Source organism: Vespa mandarinia, chromosome 9 (assembly GCF_050613455.1).
Source record: "Vespa mandarinia isolate Hongniang chromosome 9, ASM5061345v1, whole genome shotgun sequence".
Taxonomy (NCBI): Eukaryota; Metazoa; Arthropoda; class Insecta; order Hymenoptera; family Vespidae; genus Vespa; species Vespa mandarinia.
Window position 1 is genome coordinate 9,036,110 of NC_140818.1, and position 17,340 is coordinate 9,053,449.

The window sequence follows — 17,340 nt, forward strand, 5'->3', positions numbered from 1 at the left end:
AGATATATATATATATATATTATATATGTAAGATTTTATTAAGGAAAATTCACAAATTTTATCAATTTAATATTAAATTAAGAGCAGACTCTATCTTCAAGAAGAAGTATCCATTGGTTCAGCTTCCACTACACGAACTGTTTCTTCTTCTATAATTATAGGACGCACAGTTTTAGTAAGAATCGCAGTAGTTCCCTTTTTATATCTATAAGACGCTTGACGTTCTCCTTTTACATTGGCTATATCATAAGGACGCAGATAATCGACAGATCCTTTGCGTATAACGCACAAATCTACATTTGAGCCAGATGCTAAGTCATTGAAAACACCCGCTCGAATAGCATCTGCAACCAACCCTTTGGCTTCTTCCTCCTATTAAATATATTAATATTTAGGATACAAGTGTTTTAAGATACAAGTTGAAAATTTTGAGTTTTGATTAAGAAAAACAAATTGTATACCGTCAGGTCAGGCTTCCATCTACTTTCAAGTACAGCCATTGCAGCTAATGATCCCGAGCCCATACTGGTGAACATATATTTTTCACTAGATCCATGAGGAAAAATAGCATACAAATGTGGACCGTCTAAATCAACACCACCTAACACCAAAGCTACACCAATATGACCTTGATGCCGAAACAAAAATTGTTTGAACATTGAATTGGCAGTGCAAACGGGTACAATACGACCAGTGTTTAAACGATGTAATTCCAATTGACTAGCAATCATTTGACAAGTCATCTCATTATCCGCTGCAGTTCCTGCTCCGCAACAGCTGAATCAATACAATGATTATTGCATTATTGCATCTTAATTAATTTAAAACTGAAGATATATATTCTATTCAACAATTGATAATTTTAATAATGATTGTAACTGTTTACTTACTACATGTTCTGAGCAAGGTAGTGAATTTTTCTAGAATTTTTATCTGCCACAATAGAATCTTCGGTGGCACGTGTATCACCCCCAAGAACAACTCCATCTTTGAAAACAACTCCTGCAATAGTAGTACCTGTCTTAATAGCGGACGGAGCCTTAAATCCTTTCTTTAATAAAAACTTATTCCTGCAAAAATAAATATTCGACGTTACAAATTAAATCTATTCAATATAAAAATATAGATAATAAGTAAATACATAAAAAAAAGTGTTCTTATGTTTTATAAAGAGCAAAGCGTTTAAAATGACACAGCAATATTATTCAAATTAAGGTTATGTATGCTGTGAAGTAAATATTTACGGCAAATTTGGCTGACAATTTGTTATTTGAAATATTATTTCCTTACCGCTGACAGAGATCGAAAGAAAATCCTGGAGCAGGAATTTCGGGTACAAGGACAGTAGACATAATGTACGATAAAACGAGATCGATTCAAGTCAAATCAAACAGTAAGCAAAATTCGGAACAACTAGTTAAATTCATGTATTGTCGACAGGATCGCTAGTATCGCTACCGTAATTTAAACACAATAATAAACGTTTTCATCAATTATATAAAATCTATGGATATTTGATACGCCAATGTTTTTTATAAAATCAATCACATCTTATTAACTAAACATATTCTATAGCTAGTCTTGACTTATAAATAATAATGCATTTAAATAACAAAGTATAATAATTTTTTTTATCTAATGAGGAAATTGAAGAATGAAGGAAAATATTTTTAATAATTTTTGATAAATCCATCGTACCTGTAAATATCATTATTATTATGTAGAAAAATGTCTTATGGCTAACACGGCTTAAATAAAGCCTGTATACAAACTATTTTATTTTTACTAGATACTGTCTCAAGCAGTAAACATTTTAACTTAACGAATAAATATGGCGTAGTGTCAAACAGTTGAACAATTCCTGCTACGCAAACGCAATGCGCCGTCTTAAATACTTCTCACTCCAATAAATATTAATTAAATATATTATTAATTGGGATAATGAAAATTTAAAAAACGTTTGAATTAAATAATTAATCAAAATAAAATTCTGCCACAGTTCGTAAGCTCTTGCCAAACATACGTATCTTCTCTCCACTTTCTACTACACACGTCAAAAAATAAATAATTAATAAATCGAATAATAAACAAATTTATATCTATTCATTATATATTTTCCTCATAAATATACTGAAAAAATAATATTTTGCAAAATTTGTATTTATAAAAGTATTTAATAATAAATTCATTATTTAAATAAAATATGATTCGATAATAGTGGAAAATCATTGGAAATATTCGACTGTTCTCTAGAAGAAGGAACGAACAATGAAAATGATTAAAATTAATTTATATTCTAGGTACGTTAATAGCTATATAATATTTAAACAAATGCAGTAATGTTTAAATAATAGTTAATTGCACTACAGCAAAAAACAAATGTTATACAATGTTCTTATGTATTAAGATCAGAAAACATTTCTCTACGTTTAAATAATTAATATTTATCGATTATTTTGCATTTATTTAAATCATTTTTAATATATATGTTTATTATTATTAATTAAGTATAATTAATTAATACTTAAACAATACTGGATTTGTTTAAACGTTAAATAGCTATTAAACCAAATAAGGCTAACTTCTCTACATTTCGATTAGGCTATTCTTATATTTACATTAATTTAGATAAAATCCCATAGTCTTTTCCGTATTCTCAAATTGCATTAGAATTAAATAATGATCATCATTTGATTTAGGTTAAATCTTATGTCTTGTTTTAACAGGAATATGTGAAGTAACATCGTGATTTTTTTTATAGGTTAACATATGTTCTTACAAAGAATAATATGATGGAATGTTTCGATTATTGTATATCTATGCTTTTATATACGTAAAATTTGTTGCTACCACCATTGCATAAACTTTCATATAGATGTGATTTATTAAAATTAATTTCAATTCGTTATTATTTAAATTCTTGTATGAAGAATGAGACGCAATTACGATTAGACATTTTGAGTCACCTAGCTCCACCAACTCGATCTCTAGGAATCAACCTTAGTTCAGAGCCATGTTTAAGAAACACGTTACCTATAATTAAAATTTTATTGTCAGAAGGTAAAGCCTGTTGGAAAATCTTTGTTCATTTTAAATACTTGCCTGCAGTTTGCTGTGGATTAATACCAATTCCATCATCAGTTATAATAGCTGATGTTGCTGCTGCCACTTTAAATTCTTCAGCAGCAAATTTCAATACAGCAGTAAATGGTGTAGTTTCTGGTACACTAAGTCTAGAAGCGTAAATATAGAAAGCTCTATAATACAAAATAATTCTAATATGCTTCTTAGACAGAATTCTTGCAATGTACAAATTAAATACACACTTTTTTGTGTACATTTTATTAATAAGCACAAACAAATATAAATATACGAAAATATATTATAAAACCTAAAGACGAAATTTGTTGCAAATAAATGTTTACTGTTGTACATTTTATTTATACAGAAATCATTATTGTGCAATATCTTTCTCAATGCTATGCCATACTGTACAATCTGGTTGCATCTTAGCCAATTGTAGTCTACTATGTACTATCTCATGAACTACATTAGGGCCATTTAATAATCTATCCATAATTTTAAGTAAATCGTTATAATTAAATGTTGAATCTAATATCCATTCATTATTTATTTTTGACATATTTCGTCCAAAATAAAATATTGTATCTACAAAATTGATACAGAATTCAGAATTATCCTTTAGGAGGCTTAGAAAAAATTTCTCTTCGATATTTATTAAAGCCAAACAAAATAATACATCATTTTCAATGACTTTACAGGACAAACACTTCATAAATAACATCTTCAATTTGCTCTTATTATGTAAATTTATAAAAAGGGGAATAAGTCTGGAAAGATGACCATCTACTAATATTTTTGTTATTTTTTGCGATACCTCCATCTGCTGACCATTTTCAAGATCATATTCCCATGACATAATCAAAGCTTCATCTTCTATTTTAGACATGGACAAGCCTATATCTTCCAAAGACTCTAATATCATATTTGTACATGTAGAGTTCCTCAGTGTACACAGCAAAAAGTTATTCAATCTATCTATCCCAAAAGATTGAATGTACAATTTTAAAAAATCATCAATAATTGTGGTAGAAATAGAAGTATCTTTCATGTATATTTCTAATAATTTATCACAAGCACACTTTAGATCGTTACACTTATATATTTTAGTTTTCTTTTCTTTAACCCAATGCTGGCGAAGATAATTTTCCAATATATCTTCCATCTTTTCATTATATGCTTTAGTTACTGTAGCCTCAATAAACTTAGCACATTCAAAAGTTTTATTTACAGTCTCTTTGGTGACTTGTGTACTTATATGCGAGTTTTCCAATAATTCAAGAAATTTATCAAATACATGCAATATTTGAGAAAAATAGAGTTCTGACATGTCAATAACAATTGTAAATTTTTCAATAATAACAATTCCTCATTAACACTTTTCTGTATATAAGCGATTACAACTTATAACATTACTTACACTTTAAATGGTAATTTTGGATCCGAAGTTAGAGTTATTTTAAAAGTTACTTTAGATCTGTAAAGGAGTAAATTTTATTACTATGTATTTATCATGGATATTTAAAAATGAAAATAAAAAAGAAAGACAATACAAAACATATGTTACAAAATAAGAGTACGATAATGATATATACTATCACATATTATTTTACGAATTTCCAAAAGGTTGTAAGGATATATTTTACGATACTACTTACGTCATAATGCGTTAATAAAAGAATTCTTTTTAAGATTAAAGCAGCTGATGATGTTTCAATGTTAATCTCAAAGGAAAACGTAACTTAATATAACCTCTACAGATAGATCTTGCTTCTCTCGTTACGGAGTTAGAAAGTCAGCAGGGCGAATCTATAAATATATTATATCTATGGTTGTGTATGCAATACGATATAATCGATTTCACATGTTTCGAACGAATGAAATGTATCGTTATGTCTTCTTTTAAGTATTAATTATTTTCAAGTGTTAGATTTAAAGATAATGAAAAATCAATCTACACATATATCATAACAAACGCTAGTTCAATAATGGCAACGTATCATCTATTATCGTGGGTAAATAAATAAATTATTTTTTAATGTCAAAAGAAATAATACCTGCTCTAAGAACGATAGTGCGAAATATGATATCGCGTGTGCGATTGTGAATGTACGTACGATAAGAGCAATTGATTCTGAAAGCGTGAAATAAAATAAAAGGATAAGTTTCATTGAATTTTAATATATTGTATGATATTTATAATTACGATTAATAGGACAAAATTAGAATCTTATATGAAATATTAACTGTCACGATTGGATATATTTCTCAGAATCAATTTTGCTCGTTCTATTGTATATCCTGCAAAAGTATATACATGTGTACATACGTGGCGTCCTCTACGCGGTAAATTTAAATGTTAAAGAAGTATAATAAAAAATAAAAAAAAAATAGCACTTTCATTGTAATCAATTGTTTTTCTCGTAGGGTGCTAATTCTCATGGACAATTAGGGCATGGTATAAGATCGGAGCAATGCGTTCTTCCACAAGAAATTGATTTATCGTTGTATTCCTTTAAAGCAGAAGATATTCGAAAGATCGTTGGCGGTGCTGGGCATTCATTGATTTTGGATAAAAATGGACACGTTTATTCTTGCGGATGGAATAACAAAGGACAATTAGGTCAACCGAAAAAGGAAGATAAATTAAATTTCGAAAGAGTACGCGGAGTTTTAGAAAATGAAATCATCGTTGACATCGCTTGTGGATGGGATTCTTCGGCAGCATTGACAAACGAAGGAAAATTATATATGTGGGGTTCAAATAGTTTTGGACAATTAGGAATAGATCCTTTGGAGCTCCGTCATTCTTACGAACCTATCGAAACTATACCTTGCGAAAATATTGAGCAAATTGCGATGGGCTTAAGGCACACCGCTGTAATAACTCAAGATCATCGAATTCTTATGTGCGGTGCAGCTAACAAAGGACAATTAGGTCTTAAGAACGAATTCAATGATGACATAGAAAAGAAAAGCAAACATAACTATTGTCCTTTTACATATGGTAAGATATACTTTCAGTTTCAGTATCAATATTAATGTTCGTCGTGATATTTAGAAAGAATGTAAAAGAGAGCAATAGGTAAAATAAAAGAATTATATAAAAAGTTCCAGAATTGAAAAATTCAATGAGTGTTTCATGTGGACAACATCATACCGTGGTAGTCACAGACAAAGCAGAGGTATATGTCTTTGGTGCAAATAATTATGGACAATTGGGTATTGATAATGAGCTTTTTCCAACTATTTCTATGCCAACAAAATTGACAAATGTGCATTTTAATCTGCCAATAGAGACGCACACAGGATGGACGCATACGATTATTTTAACCGGTATCCGCTATTTGATAATTGAGCGAAACTAACAGAATGTAAAAAAAGCATTGTTTAGCCTTTTATTCTATGCGTTGTTGCAGATAATCGGCTCTTCGCTTGGGGCAGAAATACCTATGGTCAATTAGGGCAAGAAAAAAGAGCTGTACTTTGGAAGCCAGATCTAATAGAAAACATACCTAAAATAAATCAACTTTCGATTGGTTCACAGCACAATTTAGCTCTTACTGGTAATCAAGGATATATACCATTTTATCTTATAAAATTTGATATTTTGATATTTTATACAGATGAAAAAACTGTATTATGCTGGGGTTGGAACGAGCATGGAAATTGTGGAACCGGGGACATTTTCGATGTACTATTACCAAAACCCGTTTCGTTACCGCTGCATTCAAAAGGAATCTTGATTGGTACCGGTGCAGGACACTCGTTCGCTGTGATAAGAAAAGAAAATTGTTGACATACTCGTATTACTAATACAATATACGTATGTATATATATATATATATATATGCGCACAAATATGTAAACATTATATTATATATTGTTATTTTTGAAATGACGCTCATCGAATAAATAAATTTTATTGATGTATATTTGATAGAGAGTATGATTATGGAATCGTACAATGGTGAAGGAGGAATAAAATAAAGAAAATATAAAAACATTTCACGGAGTTAGGTCGAAGGTAGCGTAGGAGGGTGACGCGAATACAGCTGCTAGAAAGTATCACCTGTCAGTAAACAACTGTTACTACGTACGAGCGGACGAACGAAATAACCATTTTATGTAGTGTCGAAGAATTATTTAAAAAACAAGACATTTCAAAGATAGTTGAAAAGGTGACGCTTACAAGAATGTTGCGCGCTAGATCTCAGAGTAGCATTTGGTACAATTTATTTATTAATATTAATTTCTTTAACATTTTTACTCATGTCTCCCGACCTTAACGACATATTCGTATAATTATTTTCTATAATCCGATAGCGAACAGGAGGCAAAATTCGTGCACGATCGAATCACAGGCGTGGAAAAACATTTTGCCGAGTTATGCGCAATATTCGCGGCGTTTACCAGAAAGGCAGCAAGGTTCGTACGATACCCATCTATTTACTTGAAAGATATCGATTATTTTGCTTGTGTCATGCAATGTTACCATTATATATATATATATATATATATATATATATATATATACATAGAGGCTTCATTTTAGATTGCGAGACAAAAACGACGAAGTTGCTAAAACGATACATACTTATGCCGAATCAGAATTAATAAATCGATCCTTAAGTAATGGTCTTTTAAATTTATCCGCAACATTATCCGCTATAGGCGATTACAGGTATATTTCGTTCTGAGTAATTTTATTAGTAACATTTCAAGACTCAAAACAATTAAATTTTTCTCAGAGATGCTCAAGTTCAAAGGCTAGATGCAAAAGTAGTAGCACCGTTATCTCAGTATGCAACTATTTGCAAACACGCGCGCGACGATGTTAAAAACACTTTTTCAGCTCGCGACAAAGAACTTACAAAGAGAAAGCAACTGGATAAAATTAGAGAAAAAAATCCAAGAAATCGACAGATGATCGTATCCTTTTTCATAATATACTAACTTTTTGAGCTCGTGCCATCTCCTTTTGCATATATATCTGTCTTATATTAAAGTCCTTAGAATCGTTATCAGTCACAAGCGGAATCTGAATTGATGAAAGCAGCCGTTGAAGTTTCTAGGGTGATAAAAGGTTTGGAAGAACAAATCGATTCTTTCGAGCGACGAAAATTGCACGACCTTAGGAACGTACTTTTGGATTTTGTTACGATCGAAATGAGTTTTCATACAAAAGCTATTGAACTTCTTACTAAGGCGTACCAGGACATTGCCGATATAAATGAGACTAAAGATCTTGAAGTAAGATCAAGAAATATTTGTAAATTCGATTAATATTCTCGAATGTATATTAGCAAAATTGTTTCACATTTCTCCTACGCAGGACTTTCAAACTGCCCGAGGAGATATGAATGGGGTAAAATCGTTTTCAATTCTATATACGCACACGTATATTTTTGCGATCGCTTTTATGTTTCTCTGATAGAAAATAATTTTTCTTTTTATATCTACAAGAATTTAATCTAATATATTTCAGGAATTTCGAGAAACTATGCGTGTACCAGATTCTATTACAAGATTGGATACAGTCGGAAGAACGTCTTTTCGACAAGCTTATTCACTTTCGAATTTGGCCAGTCGATTTATATCCTCTCCTATGATTCCGCAAAAGTCTCCTCGCGATCGAACGTCAGAACTGGCGGTAAGTAAATAAAATTCCCCGAGGTTACGTTTTTCATTGTAAATAATCAATTTTATTTCTGAAGGACTCATTGAAAACTGGTTTCACTAATTCTTCCGAATCCATACAAGTGGAAGAATATGCGAACAGTTCGGAAGAAACAGATTCTGAATCGTTTGAAGAAAAACCAGTGAGAACTAGACACAAATCTATGTGAGCTTTTATTAGTTTTTCTAATTGTTTTTATGCACTTTTAGATAAAAATATCAAAGAATTCGAAAAATAATATACGAAAACGAATTGTAGTACTCGGAATAGTACCTCCCCTTCCTACGTATCAGAAATCCTTAACTTCCCCTTTAAAGTATAGACGATCTTCTAGCATCGTCGACGAGCGTTAAATTCTTTTTAATTGGCATTTCACAACGTTTCTATTGTTATACGTTAGTCGGTACGTTTATATGTTCATAATGACGAATAACGTAACGAATGGATTTAAGTTTAATATTTATTATGTTATGCGTTAAGAAAAACGTACTTCATGAAAAATTTTGCCTGAGAATAGCTATAGTCATAGGTGCGATAGTTATAAATAACGTAAATCAATAAAATACATTCGCGTACAAAAAAGTGCAAGTTTATTCGTATTGCGAATAAATGAATATAAATAAATATATAAATTTTGATAATTACACAAATGTTATCTTTTTGTGACGAGGTACGACGCCTTTATTAATGATTATCACTCGACGAAAAATGTCGCTCCACTTTTTTTTAAGAATGTATTAGCATATTATTTTTCACCTCCTTCAACTCCAGCTTGCGTCATGAGATCAGCTATATTTTTCTCCAAATCGTCTATTCTATTTCCCATTTCATCTAGTAAGTTTCATTAAGGATGCTTTATGAGAGAATACAAGTCTTATTAAAAAAAATCTTAAAAGTATAACAAACCGCGAATATCTTTCTGCTCGTCGATACTGTTACATTGAAGGTGCTTATTTTATGACACACAAAGGAAAAGAAAATGAAAGCAAAAAAGCATTATCAGAGAGAATTTGATATTTGAATTTGGCGCGTCAAGTTATGCGAGCTATACGAGCGCGCTCTTTGCTGCGATTCTGAAGAGGTTAAATAGTGAGAAAAAAGAAAAATATACAAAAAAGATAGTTTAGGAAAGGATATTTCTTCCGGTAATTTGATCGGATATCGCTTGAAATTTGTCCTGCATATTTTGTAGCAAGGTCTGCACCTAAAAAGAAGAATTTCTAGATAGATAGTAAAGATCGTCGATTGGCCATTCGAGGATTTAGAAAATAAACTTACATATTGCGTCAATTCTTGCATATTTTTTGGATCGGCACTATTACCCATTCCATAAGCATCCACATCGTCACTTTTATTATGTTCTTGCTTAACGTCTGCCATTATTGATTAATTCTTGATTAATTGAGATAGTTAACAACGTACTACGTACAACGTACTGACGCAACCCAACTGATTTTTCTCACAGTTCGACACAAAGATTGCTTTATTAGTTCGATTTTTTCACGCGTAACGAAGAAACGACGCACGCTTTACTCTTGTTTTAAAGGAGCACCACGACGACCAGTCGTATGTAATCCCATCGATCAAACTACATGCATATTTGAGTTGTAGGAAGGAGAAAGAGGAGCATCCACCAAGCATCCATTTACTAGATATACAATATACCTAAAGGCACACGACGTGTTTCAGCCTGTCGAATAATTTTACAAAGTTGTTACATTTATTTATTATTCTTTTTAATTAGATTCTAACAAAATAGACACGTATACGTATAAATGCTTTATTTCTTTTAATTTATTTCTAAAATGTCAATTAGTCATCACGAATAACAGTCATTCGTTCTTGAACGTGTTTACATGTTTTTTATTTTAAAAGAAAATGCATCATACTATCGATATTACATACTACACGAAAACTAAACGATATGAGAAACACATTATTATCTTATCGATAATATTGTCATAGGATACTATTGTCATAACGTAGCGATATTTTTGGTAAACAAATTACGTTTCTTTGTTTATTTCTTATCAGGTGAGAATCGAGTGGAACGAGAATTTCGATGAAAATTGTATTCGTGAGAAAGGACAAAATGATCAATCCATCGCCTTTGGTCACCAAGACACTCTATTGGCACTCTATTGTCTTCTCCCCACCTCCAAGATTACTTCTCAAGAGTCCCTAATGCAATCGTGTCAAATCGCATGCGTATTATCAGCTGATACTTTAACGCGCGACTGACGGAACTATCGTAGCTATATGTAATCGTAATGTGAACAAAGCTGGCTAAAGTTGGATAAAGTTTAAGCAACCCTCATAAAGGCTGTGACATTTATATCACACGTTAATCGGTCACGTTCACTCCCATTATTGTTCTATGCCAGTTAATACACGAATATCTTTCGTCGAGGTATTTTTTATCGCAGTGAAGAAGACGAGCGGAGAAATCGTTTAGTGATTCTTCAATCAGCTTTATCGATCGAATAATGCGATCCAGTCTTATTTTTCTACTCGTTGTTTTCTTTTCTTTCGTACAATTCGTCGAACTTTGGAATTTCGAAAAGGAACACAAATCTCCTATCATCTTAAGTAAGTAATTTTATTTCTTCGGATTTTATCAGCATTAATATATTTACGTTTTTCACATTCCCACTCTATTCGTTTGTATACAACGTCAACTCAAAGCTTTTGAAATGTGAATTGAAAGAATAATCAATATTAATTATAATTTTATTTAGTTCCAGGAGATGGAGGTAGTCAACTTGAAGCTAAACTCAATAAAACTTCTACAGTGCATTATCTTTGCGAGAAAGTTTCTAAAGAATATTTTAATATTTGGCTAAACTTGGAATTACTTGTACCAGTGATCATAGATTGTTGGGTACGCATACGATATTACACTCTGTAATCTATTGAAATTAAAAACAGAAATTATAAACAAAAAAGTTTATAAAATTTGTTATTGCAGATCGACAATATGAAATTGATATATGACAATGTGACAAGAACTACGAGAAATCAAGATGGAGTAGATATTCGAATACCAGGCTGGGGAGATCCCTTTGTCGTCGAATATTTAGATCCAAGTAAAGCTTCTCCAGGAGCATATTTTAAAGAGATCGGAAATATGCTAGTCGATGATTTAGGATATATTAGAAATATTTCTTTACGTGGTGCTCCGTATGACTTTAGAAAAGGACCCAGTATGTAATTTCATTTATATAAGCATCTTTCCATATTTTTTCATTCTTTTTTTCTTATTATTGTATTCATTAAAATGAAGATCTCTTTTCCCAGATGAAAATGGAGAATACTTTGTTAAATTGAAATCATTAATAGAAGAAACATATTCTATCAACAATAATATGCCGATAACATTAATAGCTCATAGTATGGGTGGACCCATGGCTCTTATATTTTTACAAAATCAAACTCAAACATGGAAAAATAAATATATTAATTCTTTAATCACTTTAGCAGGCGTGTGGGGAGGTTCTGTTAAAGCGATAAAAGTATTTGCCATAGGTAGATATTTCAAAAAATTTTTCTATTTAGAAATTTCACGCGTTCGCACTAATAATATTTTGTCACAATATCAATAATTTGTTCTAAGCATAAATTCAATGTGATCGTAAAAAATATTTTTTAGGCGACGATTTGGGTGCGTATCTATTACGGGAAAGTATTCTTAAAGATGAACAAATTACAAGTCCAAGTTTGGGATGGCTCTTACCTTCAAAATTATTTTGGAAAGAAAACGAAGTTTTGGTCGAAACGGAGAATAAAAATTATACGCTAACTAATCTTCAGGATTTTCTCATGTAAAATATTTACATTAATATTATGCATTTAACTTAAATTTAAATTAAAATTGCAATATTTCTTATTAAAATATTATCAATATATTTTATAGAGATATAAATGTTCCCAATGGATGGGAATTTCGCAAGGATAATGAAAAGTATCAATTAAATTTTAGTCCACCAGGCGTAATAATGCATTGTTTATATGGAAAACAAATAGACACTTTGGAGAGGTATACATAACATTTCTACAGTTGAAAACTTAAGTATACACGTATAAATATCGATAACATTTAAATCTTAATATTTACGTTTGCAGATTATATTATAAACCAGGTACGTCGATCGATGGACGTCCTCAATTAATTACTGGAGATGGTGATGGTACAGTTAATTTACGAAGCTTAGAAGGTTGTCTCCATTGGCAAACAAAACAAAAGCAAAAAGTCTATTATCAAGCCTTTCCCGGTATAAATCATATGACTATTCTTAAACACGCGGGTGTTTTGGAATACATTAAGACGGCTTTAACAATTTGACAAAGTGAAAATAAAAAATTTATTAATATTTAGGTATTAATTCTGAGAATGTTATAAGCAAAAATCACATAATATTTAATAATTGCTGCCAAACAAAAGATATACGAACAACTAGTGATAATAGTTGTTTATGTAATTGTCCATGTCTGTTGTAAAATATTTTTATACGTTAATAATTTTATCTTTTTAAGCACAGTTTCCTTAACATACTTATGATTTAAAATGCTTACTGCATCTTCGGCAACTATATTTTCAAATATAAAATAAGTAGCATAAAATAAACAAACTAAATAGTTCCAATTACTCTTAAGGATTTATCTCAGGTATTAGTTTTACTCTCTAGAAGTCATGATTTATTAGGATTATTTAATAAATGATAATCTTGAAATAATAAACATTCACTAAATCTTGCCATATATATATATACACATACATATATATATATATATACACATTCTGCTCTCTTAATTTGTGTATTTCTAAATTTTCGAATAAGTCTATTAAAAATAATTATAATTAGTCATACGTCAAACAGTAGACGAAGGTAATATACAAAGAAATATTCATATTAGTTAATATAATATAAATTCTAGGTTAAAGGTGATAAAAACAATAAGTCATAGAAACATATTCCCTTTATCAATATGTTATGTACACTACCAATTTCAATTTACACTTGATCTATCTTACAATACATCTAAAGCAATTACGTATTTTAGATTAATATTTTGATAACTACAAATTGTAAAAATTATATGAAAGGTATAGAAATTAATAATAATATTGGAAAAATAAAAATTTTTATTAATGTTCGTTATATATCATGCTAATATCTTTATATATGATTTCATGTATAGTATTTTCTTTTATATTTTAGATTTGTGTATGTGTGTATGTATTTGTATATACAATTTGTCATACAATGTCAAGCATACAATCTACATAATGAATAAATACACGCAAGTATGCGAACCCGTTCCATTTATACATTATATCGCACACTTTATATTATACAATAAGTTTTATTGCACACTCGTATGTTCATTATTTCTTAACAATTTGTCGTATTTTTAAAAGAATTGTTTACCATTTTCTAAAGGCACCTATCTACAAATGACTTTTATAACATGTGCATAAAAAGTTCTGGTCAGCGCCTTCAAAGAACACAGCATAAAGGCAGCTTAGGAATGTTTAAAATTTTAATTGGTTTTTTTTTCTTTTTTTTTCTTTTTTTTTTTCTTTTTTTCTTTTTTTTTCTTTTTTTTTCTTTTTTTTTTTTGAGGCAATTTTGCTCAAGCTTTACCAACATTCAGAACTTCACACCAATTATCATTTACTACAGAACCAGTAATTTTCATTTATAAATCATATATCAATTTTAATTTCGGATGGAAATAGTACATTTAATGTCAGTTAAGACTTGATGTAGATTTCAGAAATGCGTACAATCCAAGAGCTAAAATTGTTACAACAGTTATAGTTTTGTAACTTCTAATGCGATAAGGTATTCTTGGAGCTGCTTTAACAATTTTAAGTCGACGTTGTCTTTCTCTTTCCTGGCGACTTGCTTCTGCTTTTGCTTTCCATTCTTGCTCCTTGCAACGTCTCTTACAATCATAATCTTTTACATCCTTATTTATTGATTCTGGGGGATATTGACGGTACAAATTTTTTGCATCAATAAGAAGTGTTTCAAAAGGCAAATTATCAGGTAGCTAGAATCATAAAATCATTATTATTATTATGTCAAGAATAACCCATTATTCTTTCCACAAAATATTATTTATAAATATTAATTTACAAATATTATACTCACTGTACATAAAACTTTATGGGTATGTCCCATATCGGGTGTAGTATTAAATATTTCTGTAGCCCGATGTGCTACAATTACGGAACTAAGATAAAGTGGCATTAAAGGTGGACAGCTAAGAAAATAATCGTATAATCTATGCAATAATTTCCTATTTTCTGCATATTTGTGCGCATACCACGTTGTATATTCAGCTAGTGCAAAATGAGGAAACAATTCTACACTGAAATCAATTAATATATTTCATTTAATATACAAAATATAAACTGTTAAAATTATACAATAACCTTATTGCCTATTTTCCAAAATAAATTTATATTTAATGGATATATATTTTAGTAATTTAACCAGATAGAAGTTAACAGGTTCACTTATAAATATGTAGACAATAAGTTTCTTGTATACTTGAACATTATAAGTAACTAACTTTTCTAGATGTTCAAGAAGAGTAGGGTGAACACGTTCTAACAGCGCAAATATGTAAAAGAGTTCCTGATTAACTTTTTCCATTGTTTTTTCCATAAATCTTTCAAGAAACTCGATAGAAATACTTTCAAGCACATATAAACCTTCTTGTAGGCCCATAACAAGTAAAATAGTTGCAGCTACATCATTATAGCCCTGGTAGTAACTAAGTATGCATTATTTTATTTTATTATACTTTCATTAATATTTAATTAGAAAATGGATGTCACACAGTCATATATGATCACATCTTGTTGTTTTTTTTTTTTAAATCTTCCAAACAACAATACTAACTTTAATTCAGGATGCCTGTGAAGAACCCAACAAATAATCTGCGTTAATTGGTCCTGGAAATGTTCAGTCTCTTTTTCCGTCGCAGTTGGAGAAATATGACTTCCACTTCGTGCTACATCTTTTAATATTTGCTGATAAACTTCATTAGGAATTTTAGTATATATTGTTTTTAGTCCTTCTACAGGTATAATTTCATCCATGGACAATCTTAGTATCTTTGGCCAAAGTACCCTTCGTATACCATCTATAGATCATCTTTATAATTTTGCAACTTGATTATAAGATATATGATATATTATTGTCAAGAAGGAACTATTATTTTAAATATTCAAATATTGCTTCTAAAATCCAAATATTTCAAATAATAATTATTTTATTACGTGACTTAATATTTTAACACATTGACTACCTAATTACATTGTTTTATTTCATCATTTACTGCATTACAATAGATATATAGAAATAGCAAATTAAAAGAATCAAACCAAATATGAATATGTTAAGGATATTATTCTCCTGATAGCAAAATAAGGGTTCCTTGTTAACAATAATAGACGATTATTAACAACGAGTACCAGTGACAAATCCTTCATTACTGGATCCAAGTAGTTTAAAGTCTCCCAATGATAAATCCGGCTTCGTGATAGTACCTCGTATAACACTTATTTTCATACGCTCTAGATTCGTCAATTCTTCTACACAAACACAAGAATTATCCATAAAGGAATCACTATCTTGACCGAGCACACCATTTTGTTTACCGGATGATGTCAAATCCGCTGTATCAGGTATTCTTGGTATAATACCATCGTACCAAGCTTCAGTCGAGTCTGGTAATAATACGAGTGGGATACGTTCGGCCGTGAAATTCAAGTCATTTTTATGATCTTGAGAAAGATTCACTGTATCGGTGACGTTTCTTCGTCTTACTTTTTGGTTATGTCTCTCGATAGCACCCGACATCTTTGACGTTACTGGTAGTACGGTTATCTCCTCTTCGTCAGTTTCCATCTTATGTACGATTTTCACAAGAAATCATGGTAAAAGCATTACGTGTTTTTATTATACTCCATGGTATTATAGATTTTAAGCGATATATCTTGATTTATTTAATTCTAACTTATTGGAATTTCCGTTCGTTAGTTATCGGTATTGACAATCATTGGTCATCCAACTGTTTCAAATCAACCATATTTCTACGGCACAATGTCGTTTTTATGATATGGTACAGTTTACAACAAAGAGAAGAAATTTCATAAATCTATTCTGTTTTTATTGGTTAAATTGGACTTTGATTTAAACTTAGTCATAGTTTTGTAAGTGTTTAAAGATTATATGTTTAATCCGTGTAGTTTTAATTCACAGGCACATGAATATCGAAATATAATAGAGATCCCTACATTATATCATTCTATATAATGTTCTTCAATTTATTTATATTTAGTATAATATAATAAAATAATACCTATGTTGTGCTCAAAACCTATTTCTTTTTGGTAATAATGCATATTGAATACGTCGATCGTAAAGCATTTGTAATATTTTTCTTACTTTTGGAACTATTTGAAATTATATAATTCATATGTATGTATATAGAAAAATTTAATATATATATATATTATATGTAGAATAAAATGTTATAAATGTTATAAATACGCACAATTT

General features: G+C 30.1%; 8 protein-coding genes across 10 annotated transcripts; 3 read left to right on the forward strand and 5 right to left on the reverse strand.

Annotated features, from left to right (window-relative positions):
* Positions 1-11: 11 nt before the first annotated feature.
* On the reverse strand, positions 12-1,447 carry Prosbeta2 (Proteasome beta2 subunit). Its single transcript, XM_035862513.2, has 4 exons — positions 1,291-1,447; positions 891-1,070; positions 462-777; positions 12-372 (listed from the first exon to the last, which is right to left on the reverse strand). The coding sequence occupies exons 1-4, from the start codon at positions 1,350-1,352 to the stop codon at positions 97-99; spliced, it is 834 nt and encodes a 277-aa protein (XP_035718406.1). The 5' UTR covers positions 1,353-1,447; the 3' UTR covers positions 12-96.
* Positions 1,448-1,572: 125 nt separating this feature from the next.
* On the reverse strand, positions 1,573-5,405 carry LOC118440040 (Ubiquitin-fold modifier 1). Its single transcript, XM_035862517.2, has 5 exons — positions 5,139-5,405; positions 4,740-4,890; positions 4,502-4,558; positions 3,103-3,233; positions 1,573-3,033 (listed from the first exon to the last, which is right to left on the reverse strand). Exons 2-5 carry the CDS (start codon positions 4,742-4,744, stop codon positions 2,963-2,965), a joined length of 264 nt encoding a protein of 87 aa, XP_035718410.1. The 5' UTR covers positions 4,745-4,890; positions 5,139-5,405; the 3' UTR covers positions 1,573-2,962.
* LOC118440035 (uncharacterized) lies at positions 3,103-4,495 on the reverse strand. Its single transcript, XM_085659465.1, has 2 exons — positions 3,899-4,495; positions 3,103-3,233 (listed from the first exon to the last, which is right to left on the reverse strand). The coding sequence occupies exons 1-2, from the start codon at positions 4,409-4,411 to the stop codon at positions 3,228-3,230; spliced, it is 519 nt and encodes a 172-aa protein (XP_085515591.1). The 5' UTR covers positions 4,412-4,495; the 3' UTR covers positions 3,103-3,227.
* Sergef (secretion regulating guanine nucleotide exchange factor) lies at positions 4,814-7,166 on the forward strand. The gene is made up of 6 exons (XM_085659458.1): positions 4,814-5,096; positions 5,509-6,088; positions 6,193-6,417; positions 6,501-6,647; positions 6,708-6,907; positions 7,025-7,166. Exons 1-5 carry the CDS (start codon positions 5,070-5,072, stop codon positions 6,878-6,880), a joined length of 1,152 nt encoding a protein of 383 aa, XP_085515584.1. The 5' UTR covers positions 4,814-5,069; the 3' UTR covers positions 6,881-6,907; positions 7,025-7,166.
* Positions 7,167-7,172: 6 nt separating this feature from the next.
* Fam92 (CBY1 interacting BAR domain containing protein Fam92) lies at positions 7,173-10,934 on the forward strand. 3 transcript variants are annotated; one of them, XM_085659464.1, is made up of 9 exons: positions 7,173-7,309; positions 7,408-7,509; positions 7,637-7,765; positions 7,833-8,013; positions 8,110-8,334; positions 8,417-8,449; positions 8,570-8,734; positions 8,799-8,926; positions 10,796-10,934. In XM_085659464.1, the coding sequence occupies exons 1-9, from the start codon at positions 7,278-7,280 to the stop codon at positions 10,797-10,799; spliced, it is 999 nt and encodes a 332-aa protein (XP_085515590.1). In that variant the 5' UTR covers positions 7,173-7,277; the 3' UTR covers positions 10,800-10,934. The 3 variants fall into 3 exon arrangements, with proteins under 3 accessions (XP_085515590.1, XP_085515589.1, XP_035718476.2); XM_085659463.1 differs by lacking the exon at positions 10,796-10,934 and having other exon boundaries at positions 8,799-9,117; XM_035862583.2 differs by lacking the exons at positions 8,417-8,449; positions 10,796-10,934 and having other exon boundaries at positions 8,799-9,117.
* LOC118440042 (uncharacterized) lies at positions 9,328-10,180 on the reverse strand. Its single transcript, XM_035862518.2, has 3 exons — positions 10,040-10,180; positions 9,899-9,965; positions 9,328-9,595 (listed from the first exon to the last, which is right to left on the reverse strand). Exons 1-3 carry the CDS (start codon positions 10,139-10,141, stop codon positions 9,507-9,509), a joined length of 258 nt encoding a protein of 85 aa, XP_035718411.1. The 5' UTR covers positions 10,142-10,180; the 3' UTR covers positions 9,328-9,506.
* Positions 10,935-11,214: 280 nt separating the features above from the next.
* LOC118440031 (lysosomal phospholipase A and acyltransferase) lies at positions 11,215-13,472 on the forward strand. Its single transcript, XM_035862496.2, has 7 exons — positions 11,215-11,350; positions 11,500-11,642; positions 11,730-11,964; positions 12,059-12,286; positions 12,411-12,582; positions 12,675-12,797; positions 12,884-13,472. The coding sequence occupies exons 1-7, from the start codon at positions 11,248-11,250 to the stop codon at positions 13,101-13,103; spliced, it is 1,224 nt and encodes a 407-aa protein (XP_035718389.2). The 5' UTR covers positions 11,215-11,247; the 3' UTR covers positions 13,104-13,472.
* Positions 13,473-13,886: 414 nt separating this feature from the next.
* On the reverse strand, positions 13,887-17,087 carry LOC118440029 (TBC1 domain family member 20). The gene is made up of 5 exons (XM_035862491.2): positions 16,251-17,087; positions 15,676-15,919; positions 15,344-15,547; positions 14,920-15,139; positions 13,887-14,818 (listed from the first exon to the last, which is right to left on the reverse strand). Exons 1-5 carry the CDS (start codon positions 16,684-16,686, stop codon positions 14,513-14,515), a joined length of 1,410 nt encoding a protein of 469 aa, XP_035718384.2. The 5' UTR covers positions 16,687-17,087; the 3' UTR covers positions 13,887-14,512.
* Positions 17,088-17,340: the final 253 nt, after the last annotated feature.

Coding starts and splice junctions, on each gene's coding strand:
- LOC118440040 (XM_035862517.2), bottom strand. Junction 3,234..4,501: donor CCAAAATTACCATTTAAAGT/GTAAGTAATGTT, acceptor TTACGCTTCTAG/ACTTAGTGTACCAGAAACTA. Junction 3,034..3,102: donor TAATCCACAGCAAACTGCAG/GCAAGTATTTAA, acceptor TTTTAATTATAG/GTAACGTGTTTCTTAAACAT.
- LOC118440042 (XM_035862518.2), bottom strand. CDS start 10,141: ATGGCAGACGTTAAGCAAGAACATAATAAAAGTGACGATGTGGATGCT. Junction 9,966..10,039: donor TGCAAGAATTGACGCAATAT/GTAAGTTTATTT, acceptor TCTTCTTTTTAG/GTGCAGACCTTGCTACAAAA. Junction 9,596..9,898: donor CGATCAAATTACCGGAAGAA/ATATCCTTTCCT, acceptor AATGAAACTTAC/TAGATGAAATGGGAAATAGA.
- Fam92 (XM_085659464.1), top strand. CDS start 7,278: ATGTTGCGCGCTAGATCTCAGAGTAGCATTTG. Junction 7,510..7,636: donor TTTACCAGAAAGGCAGCAAG/GTTCGTACGATA, acceptor GCTTCATTTTAG/ATTGCGAGACAAAAACGACG. Junction 8,335..8,416: donor ATGAGACTAAAGATCTTGAA/GTAAGATCAAGA, acceptor TCTCCTACGCAG/GACTTTCAAACTGCCCGAGG.
- LOC118440031 (XM_035862496.2), top strand. CDS start 11,248: ATGCGATCCAGTCTTATTTTTCTACTCGTTGTTTTCTTTTCTTTCGTA. Junction 11,351..11,499: donor CAAATCTCCTATCATCTTAA/GTAAGTAATTTT, acceptor AATTTTATTTAG/TTCCAGGAGATGGAGGTAGT. Junction 12,583..12,674: donor AATCTTCAGGATTTTCTCAT/GTAAAATATTTA, acceptor TATATTTTATAG/AGATATAAATGTTCCCAATG.
- LOC118440035 (XM_085659465.1), bottom strand. CDS start 4,411: ATGTCAGAACTCTATTTTTCTCAAATATTGCATGTATTTGATAAATTT.
- LOC118440029 (XM_035862491.2), bottom strand. CDS start 16,686: ATGGAAACTGACGAAGAGGAGATAACCGTACTACCAGTAACGTCAAAG. Junction 15,920..16,250: donor TAATGAAGGATTTGTCACTG/GTACTCGTTGTT, acceptor GATGATCTATAG/ATGGTATACGAAGGGTACTT. Junction 15,140..15,343: donor CTTCTTGAACATCTAGAAAA/GTTAGTTACTTA, acceptor AATTGATTTCAG/TGTAGAATTGTTTCCTCATT.
- Sergef (XM_085659458.1), top strand. CDS start 5,070: ATGGCAACGTATCATCTATTATCGTGG. Junction 5,097..5,508: donor CGTATCATCTATTATCGTGG/GTAAATAAATAA, acceptor TTTTTCTCGTAG/GGTGCTAATTCTCATGGACA. Junction 6,418..6,500: donor GCATACGATTATTTTAACCG/GTATCCGCTATT, acceptor GCGTTGTTGCAG/ATAATCGGCTCTTCGCTTGG.
- Prosbeta2 (XM_035862513.2), bottom strand. CDS start 1,352: ATGTCTACTGTCCTTGTACCCGAAATTCCTGCTCCAGGATTTTCTTTC. Junction 1,071..1,290: donor TCTTTCGATCTCTGTCAGCG/GTAAGGAAATAA, acceptor TTATTTTTGCAG/GAATAAGTTTTTATTAAAGA. Junction 778..890: donor TACCTTGCTCAGAACATGTA/GTAAGTAAACAG, acceptor GTATTGATTCAG/CTGTTGCGGAGCAGGAACTG.